Here is a 14,931-nt window from a genome sequence, read left to right on the forward strand (position 1 = left end):
GAAGATCAAAGAGCTCCATGAACATGAATGAGGAAAGACGTTTTTCCCTCAGGGAGCTACAGGAGACTGTCTGGGCTTTGGTCATGGCAGAGAGAGAAGCAGCCCAGATAGACACCAGGTGATGGAGGGCAGTTAGAGTAAACACTACTGCCCTCTGGTGGTCAACTGAGGCATTTGAGGAGCATAACAGAGGGCCTCTTACTGAAAAAAGGCTATGTACATTTCTATTTATTCACATAATTTAACCAACTATAAATAAGTTATTTATGTATCAGTAATTTAATAAGTTGTTTGTCATCTTATTTACCTGTTTATGTATTTATTTATTACTAATAAATGGAAAACAGACATATGACTGCTAAGTTTCAACTAATCAAATCTTACGACAGCCAGCGGTCATTTCGGAACGTCGCAGGGGAGGAAATGGTTTAGTCCTGATAATATTTATTAAACGTAGTACAATCTGGGACATATCTGTGGGAACATGTCTCAGATTTAATATTAAGATGGGTTAATATTAATGTGCCTTTAATTAGGCGCTTTTAACCTCAACAGCGATTTTAGCAGAATAACGGCTGTTTGGGTGCAGATTTACAGGGCTGGTGATGGTTTTCTTCCGTTTGGCTGTTTGCAGTGATGTGCTGTGACCGCAGTCAGATCTACAGCATGAACAGAAAGCTTGGCATGTAAGCACTGCTGTAATGATAAGGAAACAAGCTGGTTCACTCAGGTAGGTGGAAAACTGTTAAAGGGGAATCCCACTATGTTTTTCAGGATTCCTGCATATCTCAGAGTGTGAGGTGTAATCAGAGGTTCAGAGGGTTTGGTGTGAAACGGTTCAGACGTCTTCACAGTGGTGGTGATGGGAACCAGGCGTCGCCATGACTACAACACAGATATAGTCACTTTATTTACCATCCAGAACCAGCAGCCCGCATTGCACCGTGTTCAGAAAGCAGTCGGGCCTGAAAGACTGCTAGAATGGGCGGGGCTAAACTGCAGTAGGCTGAATAAGCAGGTATAAGCAATAAATGCCCTGGTTCTACTGAGATATACAGATTTAATGAGAGTGCCCTGGAGTATTCACCACATACTGGCTTCACACACATATGAACTTGAGTGACATCCCATTCTTAATCCATAGGGTTTAATATGATGTCGGCCCACCCTTTGCAGCTATAACAGCTTCAGCTCTTCTGGGAAGGTTTTCCACAAGGGTTAGGAGTGTTTATGGGAATTTCTGACCGTTCTTCCAGAAGCACATTTGTGAGGTCAGACACTGATGTTGGACGAGAAGGCCTGGCTCACAGTCTCCGCTCTAATTCATCCCAAAGGTGTTCTATGGGGTTGAGGCAGGCCAGTCAAGTTCTTCCACACCAAACTGGCTCATCCACATGGAGTGGTGCGCAGTCATGTTGGAGCAGGAAGGGGCCGTCCCCAAACTGTTCCCACAAAGTTGGGAGCATGAAATTGTCCAAAATCTCTTGGTGCTGAAGCTTTAAGAGTTCCTTTCACTGGAACTAAGGGGCCGAGCCCAACTCCTGAAAAACACCCCCACACCATGATCCCCCCCTCCACCAAACTTTACACTCAGCACAATGCAGTCAGACAAGTACCGTCTCCTGGCAACCACCAAACCCAGACTCATCCATTGGATTTCCAGACGGAGAAGCGTGATTGGTCACTCCAGAGAACATAATAAAAAATTAATAGCATTACAAATAGCTCACATGTACACCTGTGACTGTAAGTAGCCTCTTCAACTCCTCGGGACCACCGGTGGTCCCTAAACGCGCTCGGTCATGTTCTTCATAACGTTCATATTCCATAAGCTCCATTCAGAAGCTGGGCGTCGTGTGAGGCTGTAGCTCTTCTCTCCAGTCTAATAGACGGTGATGTCATTTTAAACCCTTATAATAAAAGAAGCTGAACTCAGTTTGTTTTTCTACTGAAAGTCGACCCGTTTTTCCCCAAATCTGGGCTCTAAACTATAAACAGACGGCGTCTCTTCAGTGATCTGCTCTGGAAACATCACTTTTAGAAAATAACACAAAGAGCGGCAGAGATTTTTGGCTCTCAGCAGTGAATCATAAACATGTAGTGATATGTGGAGATCAGAAAACACACAATCTGTTCATTTGAGGCGCTTTTACAATAAATAAATAAATAAAGAAAGAAAGAAATATGTACATTTATTTCATGCAGTTACTGAATAATCAGCCTTACGATTTTGTCATGAAAATTCAGATGGACAAACCCAAATAGACCCTGGAGAGTAAGAGGTCGAGCTGTTTAGTAGGACAGGCCTGGTAACTTGCAGCTTTTCTGACACTCACAGAAACTGGAGTAAATGCTTGTTTGTCCTGATTATCTTTATTAAGATTATGTATTTAAAATGTAATAGAAAAGACCAGAGTTCATCCAATCAGGCAGGGGGTCTCTTGTTTTGTGGAAAATGTGTCGCTGTTGTTGGAGGAAAACCTTGTATCTACATTTTTGTCGTTTTTCAGTTTTTGACATAATTTGAAACTACCTGCTGTTCTTCACATTGTGTGTGAATTTCATGATCAATGGACTAAAACAAACGGCCCAAAATGTCATGGAAACAATTCTGGTTCCATTGACGTCCATTAAAAGTAAAGTAGGTTTTTTCCTTCTCCTGTAAAGTCACCGTTTAGGAGATAGGAGGTTTTGTTCTGACAGTAGCGACATGCTTCATTCAAGATGTAACCATGTATGTTGTACATAATAATCTATTTATTATTATTTTAATTGCAATTAACAATATATAGTGATGTATATCAGACACTGCATGTACTCAAACAGCGACCCACTGACTCTCAGTAAATCACAGAGGAGCACATTGTTTTCGGTGTTTTGTTTTGAAGCTTTCTTTCGCTCTGTTGTGCCCTGACCTGAGTCAAAGGGGTGGTGATGAAAGTAAAAATACCTTTTTTATTCCGAGAAGGCTTCCCGGTTCTTCTCCAACCTGAAAAACCACATTCTGTTCAGTAGCGCACCTGTGAACAGACTCCAGCCGTCTCCAGTTTCTGATGAAGCCGATGAAGGATTAAACAAAACCTGTGGGGATTAAAAGAGTTTGGATTAAGAACAAACTGGATCAGAACACGGTGAGTATAATAGATTTAATACATTAGAGGGTTTATCATTAGATACCGGTCAGCCTACATTGTGTCCCTGACCCTCAGCGCTCCAGACTGACTGATGCTCCTTTGTCTCAGGGACAGTAAGAGTGGTGCACGGTGGTAAAGTCTGATCTGGGACACTTCTAGGATGATAAACTTGCATTTGACCCCTTAAGTTACACACATATAACCTAAGAACAGCTCAGCCAGTCTGTACTGAAGCCCCTGTAGTTACTGAATAATGAGCCTTAGTGTGTAATAAGCCTGATTTTAAAGGGTTAATATCTGTAAATATGCCGTCCTAAAGTCATTAGTGATCATCTTTGCGTTCGCACCATTTAATACAGAAAGCTTTGAAATGTTGCTGCTGACGCCTTCAGTAAATATGAGAACTGAACTGGCTCGTTTTTATAAGAGCAGTGAGGAAAACGTGATGTGGATTTTAGCCAGTGGGCCGTGGTGGCACAGCAAATTATGACAATATGGAGAAAATTCAAAATCATCATTTTAAAAATGTATAAAAGTTTTGTTGTGATCATTATATGAAAAAATAAAACAGCACATTGAGGCCCCGTCCCATTTCACCCCTCACCCCTACCACTCAGCCCTTCCCCTCCGGTTCACACATTCACGTCAGGGATCGGGTGTCCTGATTCTTGTTGAGGTAGAGGGGTGGGGTGGGGTGAAGTGTTGGGGCTACAAGACCCTCCAGACAGAGGTTTTTCAAAGACCCCAAACAGAGAGACATGAGGAAATAGGAAGAACTGGCTTGACGGCTGAACAAGAGAAAGAAACCCACAAAAGTGAGAATTTTCTGTTAAAAATGATAATATCTGTTTTATTTTCCTAGTTTTACCTCGGTTTGATGTACTTGTGGTTTTCTTAATAACCAGCATAAACAAACTAATCATGCTGATGTCTGGTAGCTAGCTAACTTTCCCATTCCACCTTAAATAGTGCAGCAGTTATTATTTTATTTAAGGTGGAATGGGAAAATTCAAACGAGAATCTGGAGAATCTCTGACTTCAGCTTCATATCACTGAAGAATTAGGGGGGGTGATAATAAATAACTGCCCCCCTCTTTGAAGGCGTATGATCCCTAAATGTAACTAAAGCCCAGCAGTGAGGAGCTGAACTTTCCCCTCCTCTGCTGTCCCTGCAGACGGGCAGGGTCGCATACAGAGCGGCGCTAGTAGCTGTTAATGAAGTGATGCTCTTTTATTAGAGGGGCTCATTTCAGAGGAAGATCTCAACCACTGCCCTGTAGCTCAGGAACAAGGGGCAGCGCTCCAAAACAAGGGGTAGGGGTAAATATAAGAAATGGTATTTGTGGCTCTAAACCCTTTAACTGCCCATTAAATCCAGATCAGAGTTCTGTGATGTGATGTGATATCAGACACGCACGGCTGTGATTATGAAGGCAGATCAGGTGTTCAATCTTTGCAGATTGCTGCATGAAAGTAAGTCCAACATAATAACTCTTAAATATTTCTCCTAAAGCACAATGATAGACGGGCCAGAGCCACACAGCTGTGAGGGTAAAGTGAGCAGCTGGTCAGAGGAGTGACCAGCAGAGCAACCCCTGGACAATAAAGGGTAGAAATGGAATAATTTTCAATTTCAGTTTAATCATTTAAATTAATTGACAGCGGTCAACAATAAAAAGTGGTTGACAAATATTTGCACTGTTAATTCTTCACTAATAAGTGAGAATAATTTAACAGCCTGGCCTGCAGAGGGCAGCAGTTCACGTACAGTGTTGTGCCTGTGTGAGCAGATAGTGAAAGAAAAAGGACAATTATGGCTGGAGGGTAAAGTCAGAGATTGTCTAACGTAAAAGGAGCTGGCAGAGCTTAGTTGTTTGGTATTGTGGCCTCTGAGCAGCCGTTGGTGCCCTTGGTGCTTTGCTTATTCTTAGCTGGGCTGTGTTTATTTCTTTAGACACTGAGTTTGTGGTTGTATGTGACGATACTGCTTATAGGTTATGTGAGTGCTGGAGCAGTTGGGGTCGTTACAGTGTTTGGAAGTGTGAGCTGCCGTCATCCAGGTTAGAGCTGTGATTCATAACCTTTAGTAGGATTCTGGGAATAAGAGCGATGTTCGTCTGTTGCTGTCAGACTGCTGGGTCAGTTCTAATTAAAGCTGCGTTATGGGCAGGAACTTTGAGTTGTGTATGCTTCTAGCGGGAACCCTCCATGCTCAAGGTCTGCACTCCTGTGGGATTCCCACTGAGCCCACTGCAGTATCCTGCAGCTAATTTTCAGTGCTGTGTGCTGGGGGCACACCAGCCCACTGCAGGTGGGAGTGAGAAAAAGCACACGACAAGAGAAATCTCATAAATGAATGAATAGCCGGTACAACCGAGCCCCCTCCCAGTCCAACCGAGCCCCCTCCCAGTCCAACCGAGCCCCCTCACCAGTCCAGCCGAACCCCCTCCTTGTACAACCTAAACTCCTCCTAGTTCAACAAAAACTGCTCCTAGTTCAACCGAAACTCCTCCCAGTCCAACCGAGCCCCCTCCCAGTCCAACCAAACCCCCTCCTTGTACAACTGAAACTCCTTTTAGTAAAATCAAAACTCCTCCCAGTCCAAACGAAACTCCTCCCGGTCCAACTGAAACTCCTCCTAGTAAAACAGAAGTACATTAAGGACAGTTACAATTGAGTCCGTCCCACACCGCTGTAAATTCTCATAAGGAAAAATTAATGTTTACAAAATACAATAAATTCAAATAAATTCTAATTAAAATCAAAAGAATAATGAAAGGTTCCCTGTAATAACTCTTAAAATCTTCCCAAAAGCACAATGACGGACCGGCCAGAGTCACACAGCTGTGAGACCGAAGTGAGTGGCTGGTCAGCAGAGCGGCCGACTGAACTTAAGGAAATGGAACCCCTGAACCATGAAAGGTAGGAATGTGAACATTTTCAGTACCAACGCAGTGCACTGTAGAGATTGAAGTGAACTGAGAGATCTATATCTGGACCCGGGGCCTCGGCCTTGGCCGCTCACTGCTAATCTTTCTCTGGAACTCTTCGGCGGCTCATACTGTTGAGGCTCGAGACGCCCTGATTGATCAGAAACACCTTCCCACGTGGAAGATGGAGATGGTAGTGGAGAAAAATCGTAAAACACTCGGATATAAAAGTGCCGTTTGATTCTCTCTCCATATTTTCCAGTAAAGGTACTAAGGAAGGAACTGTAATTGGGTCAGTGCCCCTCTTATCACTGGGGTGGAACCCTCAAGGCTCCATCTCAGTACCTTCAGTCAGGGAACATAACTGAACCATAATCCACTGAAATGATCTGTTCTAAGCTGGACTGACTCCACACACCCCGCCCCGCCTCGCCTCCAGGCTTTTACTCTACTGCTCTGTTTTAAAACATTCGGTTATGAAAAGGAACAAATACCAACTTTTCACCTGGAAAAACTTCACAATCACACCTTAGAACCACGGTTAGAGCTTTGAGGGACCATTTACACTGTTTGTACCTTGATGAATGAAAAAAGTTAAGCCAGGGGTGGAGTTCGCTGAACATAGTGAGGTGTAGTTGCTTTTTAAACAGTAATCGGTGACTCAGAATCCTGAGTAAACCCGGCAGTGATTAGAGCCGACTTGCTGCTTCTGAACAGTCACTTTGTTTGTCTCATTTCACATAAATACCACTGTCTTTTCTCTCGTAGTAAAAATGTGGACAGGCCAGGTTCACCCAGCTGTAAGTCTGATAAGTCCCTGGAGGTAACGCTTCACTTTAAAAAGATGAATCTCCAGGAGAAGAGTCCTTTTAATCACTGTTTTCATGTGTTTTGGAGCCTAAATCAACATGAAAACCACAGAAATATAAAACTGTAGAAATGCAAAAAGTCTGGAGGATGAAGACGTCAGTCAGAGCCGCATCACAGAAAGCAGGATGGAAAGATCACCATCATCATCTTATTTAATTGCTTAGTCTAGATAGGGTCGCAGTAGCAGTTGGGAGACCAGAGAACGACCCTGTACCTGCAACTTACTCATTCTGGGGGACTCTGAGTCCCTCCCAGGCCAACTTAGAAATATGATCCGTCCAGCGGGTCCTAGGACGATCCTGGGGTCTCATTCCAGTCAGCTGTGCCTGGTAAATCCCCACCAGGAGGTATCCTGATCAGACATCCAAACCCCCTCAGCTGGCTCCTCTCAGTCTGGAGGAGTGGCTCTACTCCGAGCTCCTCCCGGATGACCGAGCTCCTCACCCTGTCAGTAGAGTGTAGCCCACCACCCTCATTTCCGTCACTTGTATCCATGATTTTATTCTTTCGGTCATTACCCAAAGCTTATGACCATGGGTGAGGGTGGGGATGTAGACTGACCGGTAAACAGAGAGCTTCTCCTTATGGCTCAGCTCCACTTCACCACTACAGTCCGGTACAGTGACCGCATCACTGCTGCCACCTGTTCCAGCCTGCGGCCGATCCCACCATCCCTCTTCCCATCACTCATGAACAAGACCCCAAGATACTTTAAACTCCTCCACCCCCACCAGGATGGAACAATCAAATATTGGAATGTCTTTAAAAACACACTGGCGTACTGTGCTGAGCAGCCTGCTAGCAGCGGTGGACGAGGTAGAAAATCCTTTTATTGAGTAAAAGTACAAGTTCTGTACTATGTACTACAGTGGGCATGATCTCATTTCATCCACTATACCAGTTGACGTTCTTCCTCAGCTGTGAGTTTTGTCATCACTGTTATAGTAATAATCCACAAATAAGTGCAGATGATATGGCGTATGAACAGTGTGAACCACACCAACGTTAGCCGAGTGGCTGAGTCAGTATGTATTCATCAGAGTATCCAAATGTTTAAAGTAATAATCTATGGAATATTTGAAAATGAAAATATTCTATAGTTGCAGCCCTGCTCGCTATTCTCTTTGACTGTCAATTAAATCTACATCAGATTTCTATAATTTAATATCAGACTTCCAGACAATCCTCATATGTTTCATATCTAAACGCTCTGTTATCTTCATCACTATTTTCCAAACCCGCTGCAGCAGCTTCAGCAGCTGGAAACTCTCTGATGCCGTTTCTCACGAGTCTCCGATGTGGACTGAATGATGAATGAAGGGTTTCCGGAGTGACGGTCAGTTCTTAGTGATCTCCTGAGTGTCCGTCGATCAGTTTCACTCAGAATGTAGACGGACACACGAATCTACCAGCTCCACACAGTGAGAGGCAGATGATGTGTATCTCAGCCCCTCTTCATAGGCTCATAACTCCGGATGTGAGTCTCGTATGATCTCGTGATGAGATGGAATGGAAAGAGCAGCTCTACGGATTCAGGACGGGTTTGAACTGGATTTCTGAGCTGGATCATCACAAAGACACAGAGACAGATATAGAGACAGAGGATTTGATGCACAGATGAGTTTGTGGACCATAGGGTTGAGAACAATAAAAGGTTCCTTGTAATAACTCTGAATATTTCTCTTAAAGCACAATGACAGACAGGCCAGAGTCACCCAGCTGTGAGTCAGAAATGAGTGGCTGGTCAGTGAAGCGACCAGTTGAACTGAAAGAAAAGGAATCCCTGAACCATAAAAGGTAGGAATGGAAACATTTTCAGAACAAAGAACAATAAGTTTTAATGATTTAAATTAGCGATCAATATCTAGAACTGTGAAATCACTCCTGTAAAACAGTAAATTGCTAAGACAGAATCCTGAGTAAACCCAGCAGTGACTATAAACGACTCTGAACAATCATTTGGTTTCTTTCCTTTTCTTTTGAAGTAAAAATGTGGACAGGCCAGTTTCACCCAGCTGTAAGTCTGCAGTGACCGACAAGTCCTTGGATGTGCCGCTTCACTTTAAAGACAAGAACCTCCTTGAGAACCAAAGGTAAATCTGAGCAACGATTCACATTCATCACCTCAGAGACATAACACTGAACACTGAGGCCTTGTGGTGTAAAACTGAGCTTTTATAGTTATTGATGTGCTTATACTTTCAGTGTCTTAGAATAATGTCCCACTATTTTGCCTCTGTGTTTGTGGATATTGCACTGGAACCCCCAATCTGCAGTTGTTCCTTTTCAGTCCAGGGTGTCATTTTAAATCACTGTACTTGTGTGTTTTGGGGTCTAAACCAACATGAAGACCAAAAGCTGTTGAGCTGTAGGAGTGTGATCAGTCTGGATGATGAAGACTTCAGTCACAACCATCCAATCATGATACATAAAGATCACTTGGCATAACTGCATAGATCAATAATCTACTGAATTAAAGCACAATAAAACAGGTGATAGATAATCAGAATTGATCTCAAAATGGTCACTTCCCAGGGAACAAATCCTGTTCAGAAGAGATTTGATGCTATTATTTGATCAGGAGAGCACTTATGAAAGACTTTCAGATTTCACTATCCACCCTAATTTTCACTCCAGTATTTCTCCACTGTATCTCCTCTACTGTATCTCCACAGTATCTCTTCCTATTTTTACTCCACTATATCTCCCCTGTATCTTCACTGCATCTCCTCTGTGTCTCCACTGTATCTCCATTACTACTCCACTACATCTCCACCGTATCCCTTCCCATTTTACTCAATTAAATCTCATCTGTGTCTTCACTAAATCTCCTCTACTGTATCTCTTCCCATTTTATTCCATTCTATCTTATCTGTATCTCCACTATATCTTCTCTCTATCTTCAATGTGTTTCCTTTGTATCTCCTCCCATTTTACTGTTTCCACTCTGTATCTTCACTGTCTCCACTGTATCTCCTCTACTGTATCCCAACTGTATCTTCTCTCCATCTCCAATGTGTTTCCTTTGTTCTCCACTGTATCTCCTCCCATTTTACTCCACTGTATCTCCCATTTTACTATATTTTTAATGTAGTCTCCACTGTATTTTACTCTGTCTCCACTGTATCTCTACTATATTTATTCCACTGTTGGACATTGAACAGTGAAAGGACACCTGTTTCTCTCACAACATTTTAGCTTATGTAACCTTGCTTCATAACATATATGAAAAATTAATCATTTGGATCAGTTTAATATAATGTCTCAAAAATGGCTTTTGTCTTTTAGTCTGGAGTCTGGATTTGCATCAACTGCAGACAGCGGTGTATCTATGACGAACTGCTCACACGAAGATCCTCAAGAACACAGGCCGAGCTCTCGCTACGCTGAGGCAGGAGATGTGGCCTGTGATCTGTGTGAAGGACCAAAGCTAAAAGCTGTCAAGTCCTGTATGACCTGCCTTTCTTCCTTCTGTGAGACACATGTCAGAGATCACTACACAGTGGAGGCACTGCAGAGACACCTACTGGTGGAGGTCACCAAAAACCTCACCATACTTCAGGAGAACGCTCAGCTGAAGAAAACAATCAAGCAGGCACGGGATGAGAACCAGAGACTGAAGAAGGAGAATGCTATACTGAGGTTCCCTGATTACATCTGGAAAGAGAAGCTGCCTGTAGCAGGTGAGCCAATGAAGTAGAAATTAATTTAGTCTTTTGCAGCACCAACAGAGGAGGCTGTTTTGGGCGCCATAAACATAAACAGCGTATAAAAAGAAAGATTCTTGGCTGGTCATATTTTTATATTTCACTATCCACCTTGGTTTTCAAGTGACTACTGTATTTTCAAGATTATGGCTGAAATATTTGGTTGTGAAGGAAAGGGTGCTTACTTAAATTTACCATCTTCTTGTTTTCTGTCCCATTAAATGTCTCTGCACCTAAATCCAGCCATATGATGAACATCCAATGGAACATCACTGATTACTACTAACACACTTTCTCTTTAACTGGTTTACACCAGGATGCACAACTGGGTGGCTGGTGTCCATCACAGTTTTGAAGTTTCCCTACTCAAACACACCCATTAAATCTCCCAATTAACAGATAATTGTAGGCAGGCGTGGTTGAGCAGGTAAATCATCAAACTGTGCCGGACACTGGAGTTGTGCACCCCTGGGTTTACATATAGTAATGAGTTTGAAATGTTCAGCGTGTTTATTTTGGAGTCTTGGCTCTGCAGCATGTTTGCTGGGGTGTTCTAGAGAGACTCTGTGTGAAGGTGGGGCTGGCTCACTGGGTGTGTTCCATTAGATTGGGAAGTGCTGGTCAGTCTAATACTAACGGCAGAGGAAACAAAACATAGTAAAGCTTGTTGGATAGAATTCTCTTTGTGTGCACCATGGCTGTGGCCAACTGCAGATCTTTCATAAATCACAAGGACATATTGACCGTCTCAGGTCAACAAGGCAGCTTCACTACATCTCACATTTGACCTTGGTGGCCAAGCTGCAAGCTGGGGGTGGTGACGGGCCACTTCTGGCTGGAAGCGTGAGCACCTGAGCCGAGAGGGAACGAGAGGTGCTTCTCGTGCCCGGCACCATCATCCTCATCCTCCTCCTCCTCCAACCATCACTTGCGTGACTAGTGTCCCTCAGTAGAGCTTGGGCTTTGTGCTCCGCCCCTCGACAATCGCGGCTCTCTCTCTGCTGTCCTCACCAAGGTTCATCGCCGCTGGGTGTTCGGGCTCCACCTTGCTGTTGGCTCTCACGGCCGTCTTCGTCGGGCCTGGGGGTTGGCGCATGCCACAGTATGTTACACACCAGAGGGTTTGCCCTGAATGAGAATCAAACTAAAACACAATTATGTTAGGAGTCAGGAGTGGTAAAGGATGAACCACCTAGCGCAGAGCAGAGCAACTACAGGTCAGGGAAAGGAGAAAAGAGTAAGAGCAGGAAACCAAGTTGGACAAGAAATAAAATAAAAAGGAAAACAAGGAATGTAGCTGGTCAAGGGGATCAAACCCTCAATCACTGTAATCCCAGACTGATGATGGCACCGCACAAGCAAGAGGATGATGGCCATGCTAACTCAAAGGCTTAAAAGGGATAAACTAAATGTGGAGCTTCCCAGAACTGAATTGAAAACACTCCCCTTTTTAATCTTTCCTTCACTTCTCCCTGAACACAGAGATGCTGGAAATCAACTAGAGGAAGAGAAAAGGGCTTGAAACTTAAGAGAGACACAGAAATTACAAGCTGAGTCAGAGCATCCTGCATGTGGCAGAGAGAACTCAAGACTGAGTGTTGAGCAGTGTGTGAGCACCCCTTAGGTAGGGTGCCCACAGTTGCTACTGCTCAGCACTAATTACTCAGTCCTGGTTCTCTCTCTCCTCCTAGCAGCTGGAGGTGGCCTAGCAGGCTGCCTGGCCATTACATTGTATCCCTTTCAGAGTTTCTTTGAAAAGAGTAAATGTTGTTAGCATGGCTGTTAGTTGTCCATTGACACCTTGGGTCAAGTCTGTCAACCAATCAGAGGCGGTTTTCCTTCCTGTTGTCTACCCTTCTAGGCAAAATGAAAGTACATCTTGTATTGCGTGAAATACTTCTATTTCTATCTACTTCTTATGGATAAATTGTGCCCACCTGCTCAGTAAGTCAGACAGGTGTACAGAAACCTAACATGTATATTCAGGCCTTTACAAAAGGAGTTACATAAAAACTAAGATATACAAAGTAAATAATCATCTGCGCTTCTTTCACACATATTCAGGTTTCTGCTGACAGATTGATTACAAACAGTGCCCAAGCCTTCAAGCATCCAACCAATTAAGATTATATGTGTTTTCCTTTATTCTCTCATTTTTATCATCATCATTCACATCAGTGATGGTCTGTTCTTCTTTCTCTTCCTAGCTGATGTGGTGCTGGATCCTGCGACAGCTCACCGCTCACTCATTCTGTCTGACAACGGTAAGCGAGTGCGGCTGGGGGAAAAGAAAACCGTTGATTACAGTGCACAGAGATTTGACAAGTATGAGTGCGTCCTCGCCACTGAAGGCTTCAGCTCAGGATGGCACTATTGGGAGGTGGAGGTCAACAAAGAGTTCACTATTGGGGTCGCCAGAGAGTCGGCTCAGAGGAAGGGAAAGTTCACCTTCTCACCCAGTGTGGGTTACTGGTGTCTCTATCACTACAGACAGACCTTCACAGCTCTGGAGGAGCCCAGCAGGCCCCTGCCAATCGACACTGTACCCCGGATGATGGGGATCTGTATTGATATGGGTGAGAAGTGGGTCACTTTTTACAACACAGAGACTAAAACTCACATTTACACATTCAAACATATGGACTTTGCAGACGGAGAGAAGATCTACCCTGTATTTAACACCTTGGAGAAATCAGTGGATCTGAAGATTAAGACTTTAAGAAGAGACCTGTACAGCGGATATTTTGTCTAAATATTGGCATCACTGATCAGATTGTAGACGGCTGCTTTCAAGTTCACTGCAACCCCCGAATGTTCCTTTGGACAAAGTACTTTGATACTTTGAATAAAATTACTCTAAAAACTATGTACAGTAAAGAAGCACAAAGAATCATAGAGACTCAACAAGTTGAGTATTTCTGCTTGACTGTGACTGGTTGTTGAAAGTAAAAATAAGATATTTTGTGCGATGGCATGTACTCAAACATGGCCATCAGACTTCTGGCGACCAAATGGATAATGCTTTCCAGAATGCCCTGTCTTCAGGCTTCTTAATGATTCAAAGGCATCAATATTCATCCAGTCCTGCTTTTTTTATTGTCCAGTCCAGTTCTGATCCTGGTTTGTGGAGACACATTATTACATTTGAAGATCCTCTTAAGTTTCTTCAGCCTGGTTCTTCCAGTACACTTCCTAGTATCATTCTGTGTTGAATCTCTTAATGGCTGGATCCTCTGTTGCTATTGATTGTCTCCATCAGTCTCCAGTAGTGGTAATATTAGTGGTCTTTCCAGTTGTTATCTTTGTCATCTGTTGAGCCAAATTCCCATCATTTCACTCTTTCCTTATAAGGACCTCTAGGTTGTCTATCTATAGATAAAATACATGTGGTGACAGTGGACAGCCTTGCTCATGTGGGATCAGTCAGTTTGTCCATTTTCTGTCAATTGTTCACATTCTATCATGGCTTGTGGGTCAATATAGAGGTTCCTGAGATGAAATGAGATGAGATGTGAATACTATGAGATGCTGTGGTATTCACATATTTCTGAGGGTATTCCTTAACTCTATGTGGGCGACACAGTTGAAGGCATCTGTGTAGTCAATGAAACACACTGACCCCCTCCTTCAATGCGATTATCCGGTGTGCATCAATCATGATATCTGTTTTCTTCTGCCTTTTCTGAACGTTGCTCTTTTTGTGTAAAGGTCTAGTTCACATTGACAGAGCTTCATTAAGGCCTTGTTCAGACTGCCAGCCCAGGTCCGATTTCTGGCATATCCAGATTGTATCCAGATTGATTTCTGTTAGTATGGACAGCAAAAAAATAAATAAATAAAATAACACAAGAACTCCAATTTTTGCAAATCGGATACAACCCACATTTGCATGTGGTTTGAAATATGACCATCAGAGCGTCAGTCTGGACACTCTGCCCGCTACATGACAAAGTAGCTATGTCATTAATGATGCCTTCGTCAGTTACACTGGAACACATACAGATAGACTGGTGATGTCCGCCCCAATCAGATCTGCCCCCTTGCAAATACCAGGATGAGGACTTCTACACTTTTACTGTAGTTATAAAATATCACTATTGTAGAGAGTTGGTGTGCTTCATTTAACAGAGATCATGTTTTAGTAGGATATTATTCTGAATGATTGACAACTGATACTCTAAGACTTCTTGTGGTCCTGCTTCTTTTTCGTTTTCATCTTCTTCTTCTTCATTATTATCAGTCTTGTTAGTAATATACATAAAATCTTGTTTAAATTTTAAAAATAAAACA

General features: G+C 43.2%; 1 protein-coding gene across 1 annotated transcript; it reads left to right on the forward strand.

The window, feature by feature from the left end:
- The first annotated feature begins 3,027 nt into the window (after positions 1-3,027).
- LOC108412133 (ret finger protein-like 4B) lies at positions 3,028-14,931 on the forward strand. The gene is made up of 6 exons (XM_017684045.2): positions 3,028-3,131; positions 5,949-6,056; positions 8,624-8,731; positions 8,920-9,027; positions 10,223-10,617; positions 12,849-14,931. The coding sequence occupies exons 2-6, from the start codon at positions 5,953-5,955 to the stop codon at positions 13,391-13,393; spliced, it is 1,260 nt and encodes a 419-aa protein (XP_017539534.1). The 5' UTR covers positions 3,028-3,131; positions 5,949-5,952; the 3' UTR covers positions 13,394-14,931.

This window comes from Pygocentrus nattereri, chromosome 29, assembly GCF_015220715.1.
Source record: "Pygocentrus nattereri isolate fPygNat1 chromosome 29, fPygNat1.pri, whole genome shotgun sequence".
Taxonomy (NCBI): domain Eukaryota; kingdom Metazoa; phylum Chordata; class Actinopteri; order Characiformes; family Serrasalmidae; genus Pygocentrus; species Pygocentrus nattereri.

Excerpts from the sequence above, each read along its gene's own strand:
- LOC108412133 (XM_017684045.2), top strand. The coding sequence starts at position 5,953 with ATGACGGACCGGCCAGAGTCACACAGCTGTGAGACCGAAGTGAGTGGC. Across the intron at positions 6,057-8,623 it reads GAACCCCTGAACCATGAAAG|CACAATGACAGACAGGCCAG; the intron begins GTAGGAATGTGA and ends TTTCTCTTAAAG. Across the intron at positions 9,028-10,222 it reads AACCTCCTTGAGAACCAAAG|TCTGGAGTCTGGATTTGCAT; the intron begins GTAAATCTGAGC and ends TTTGTCTTTTAG.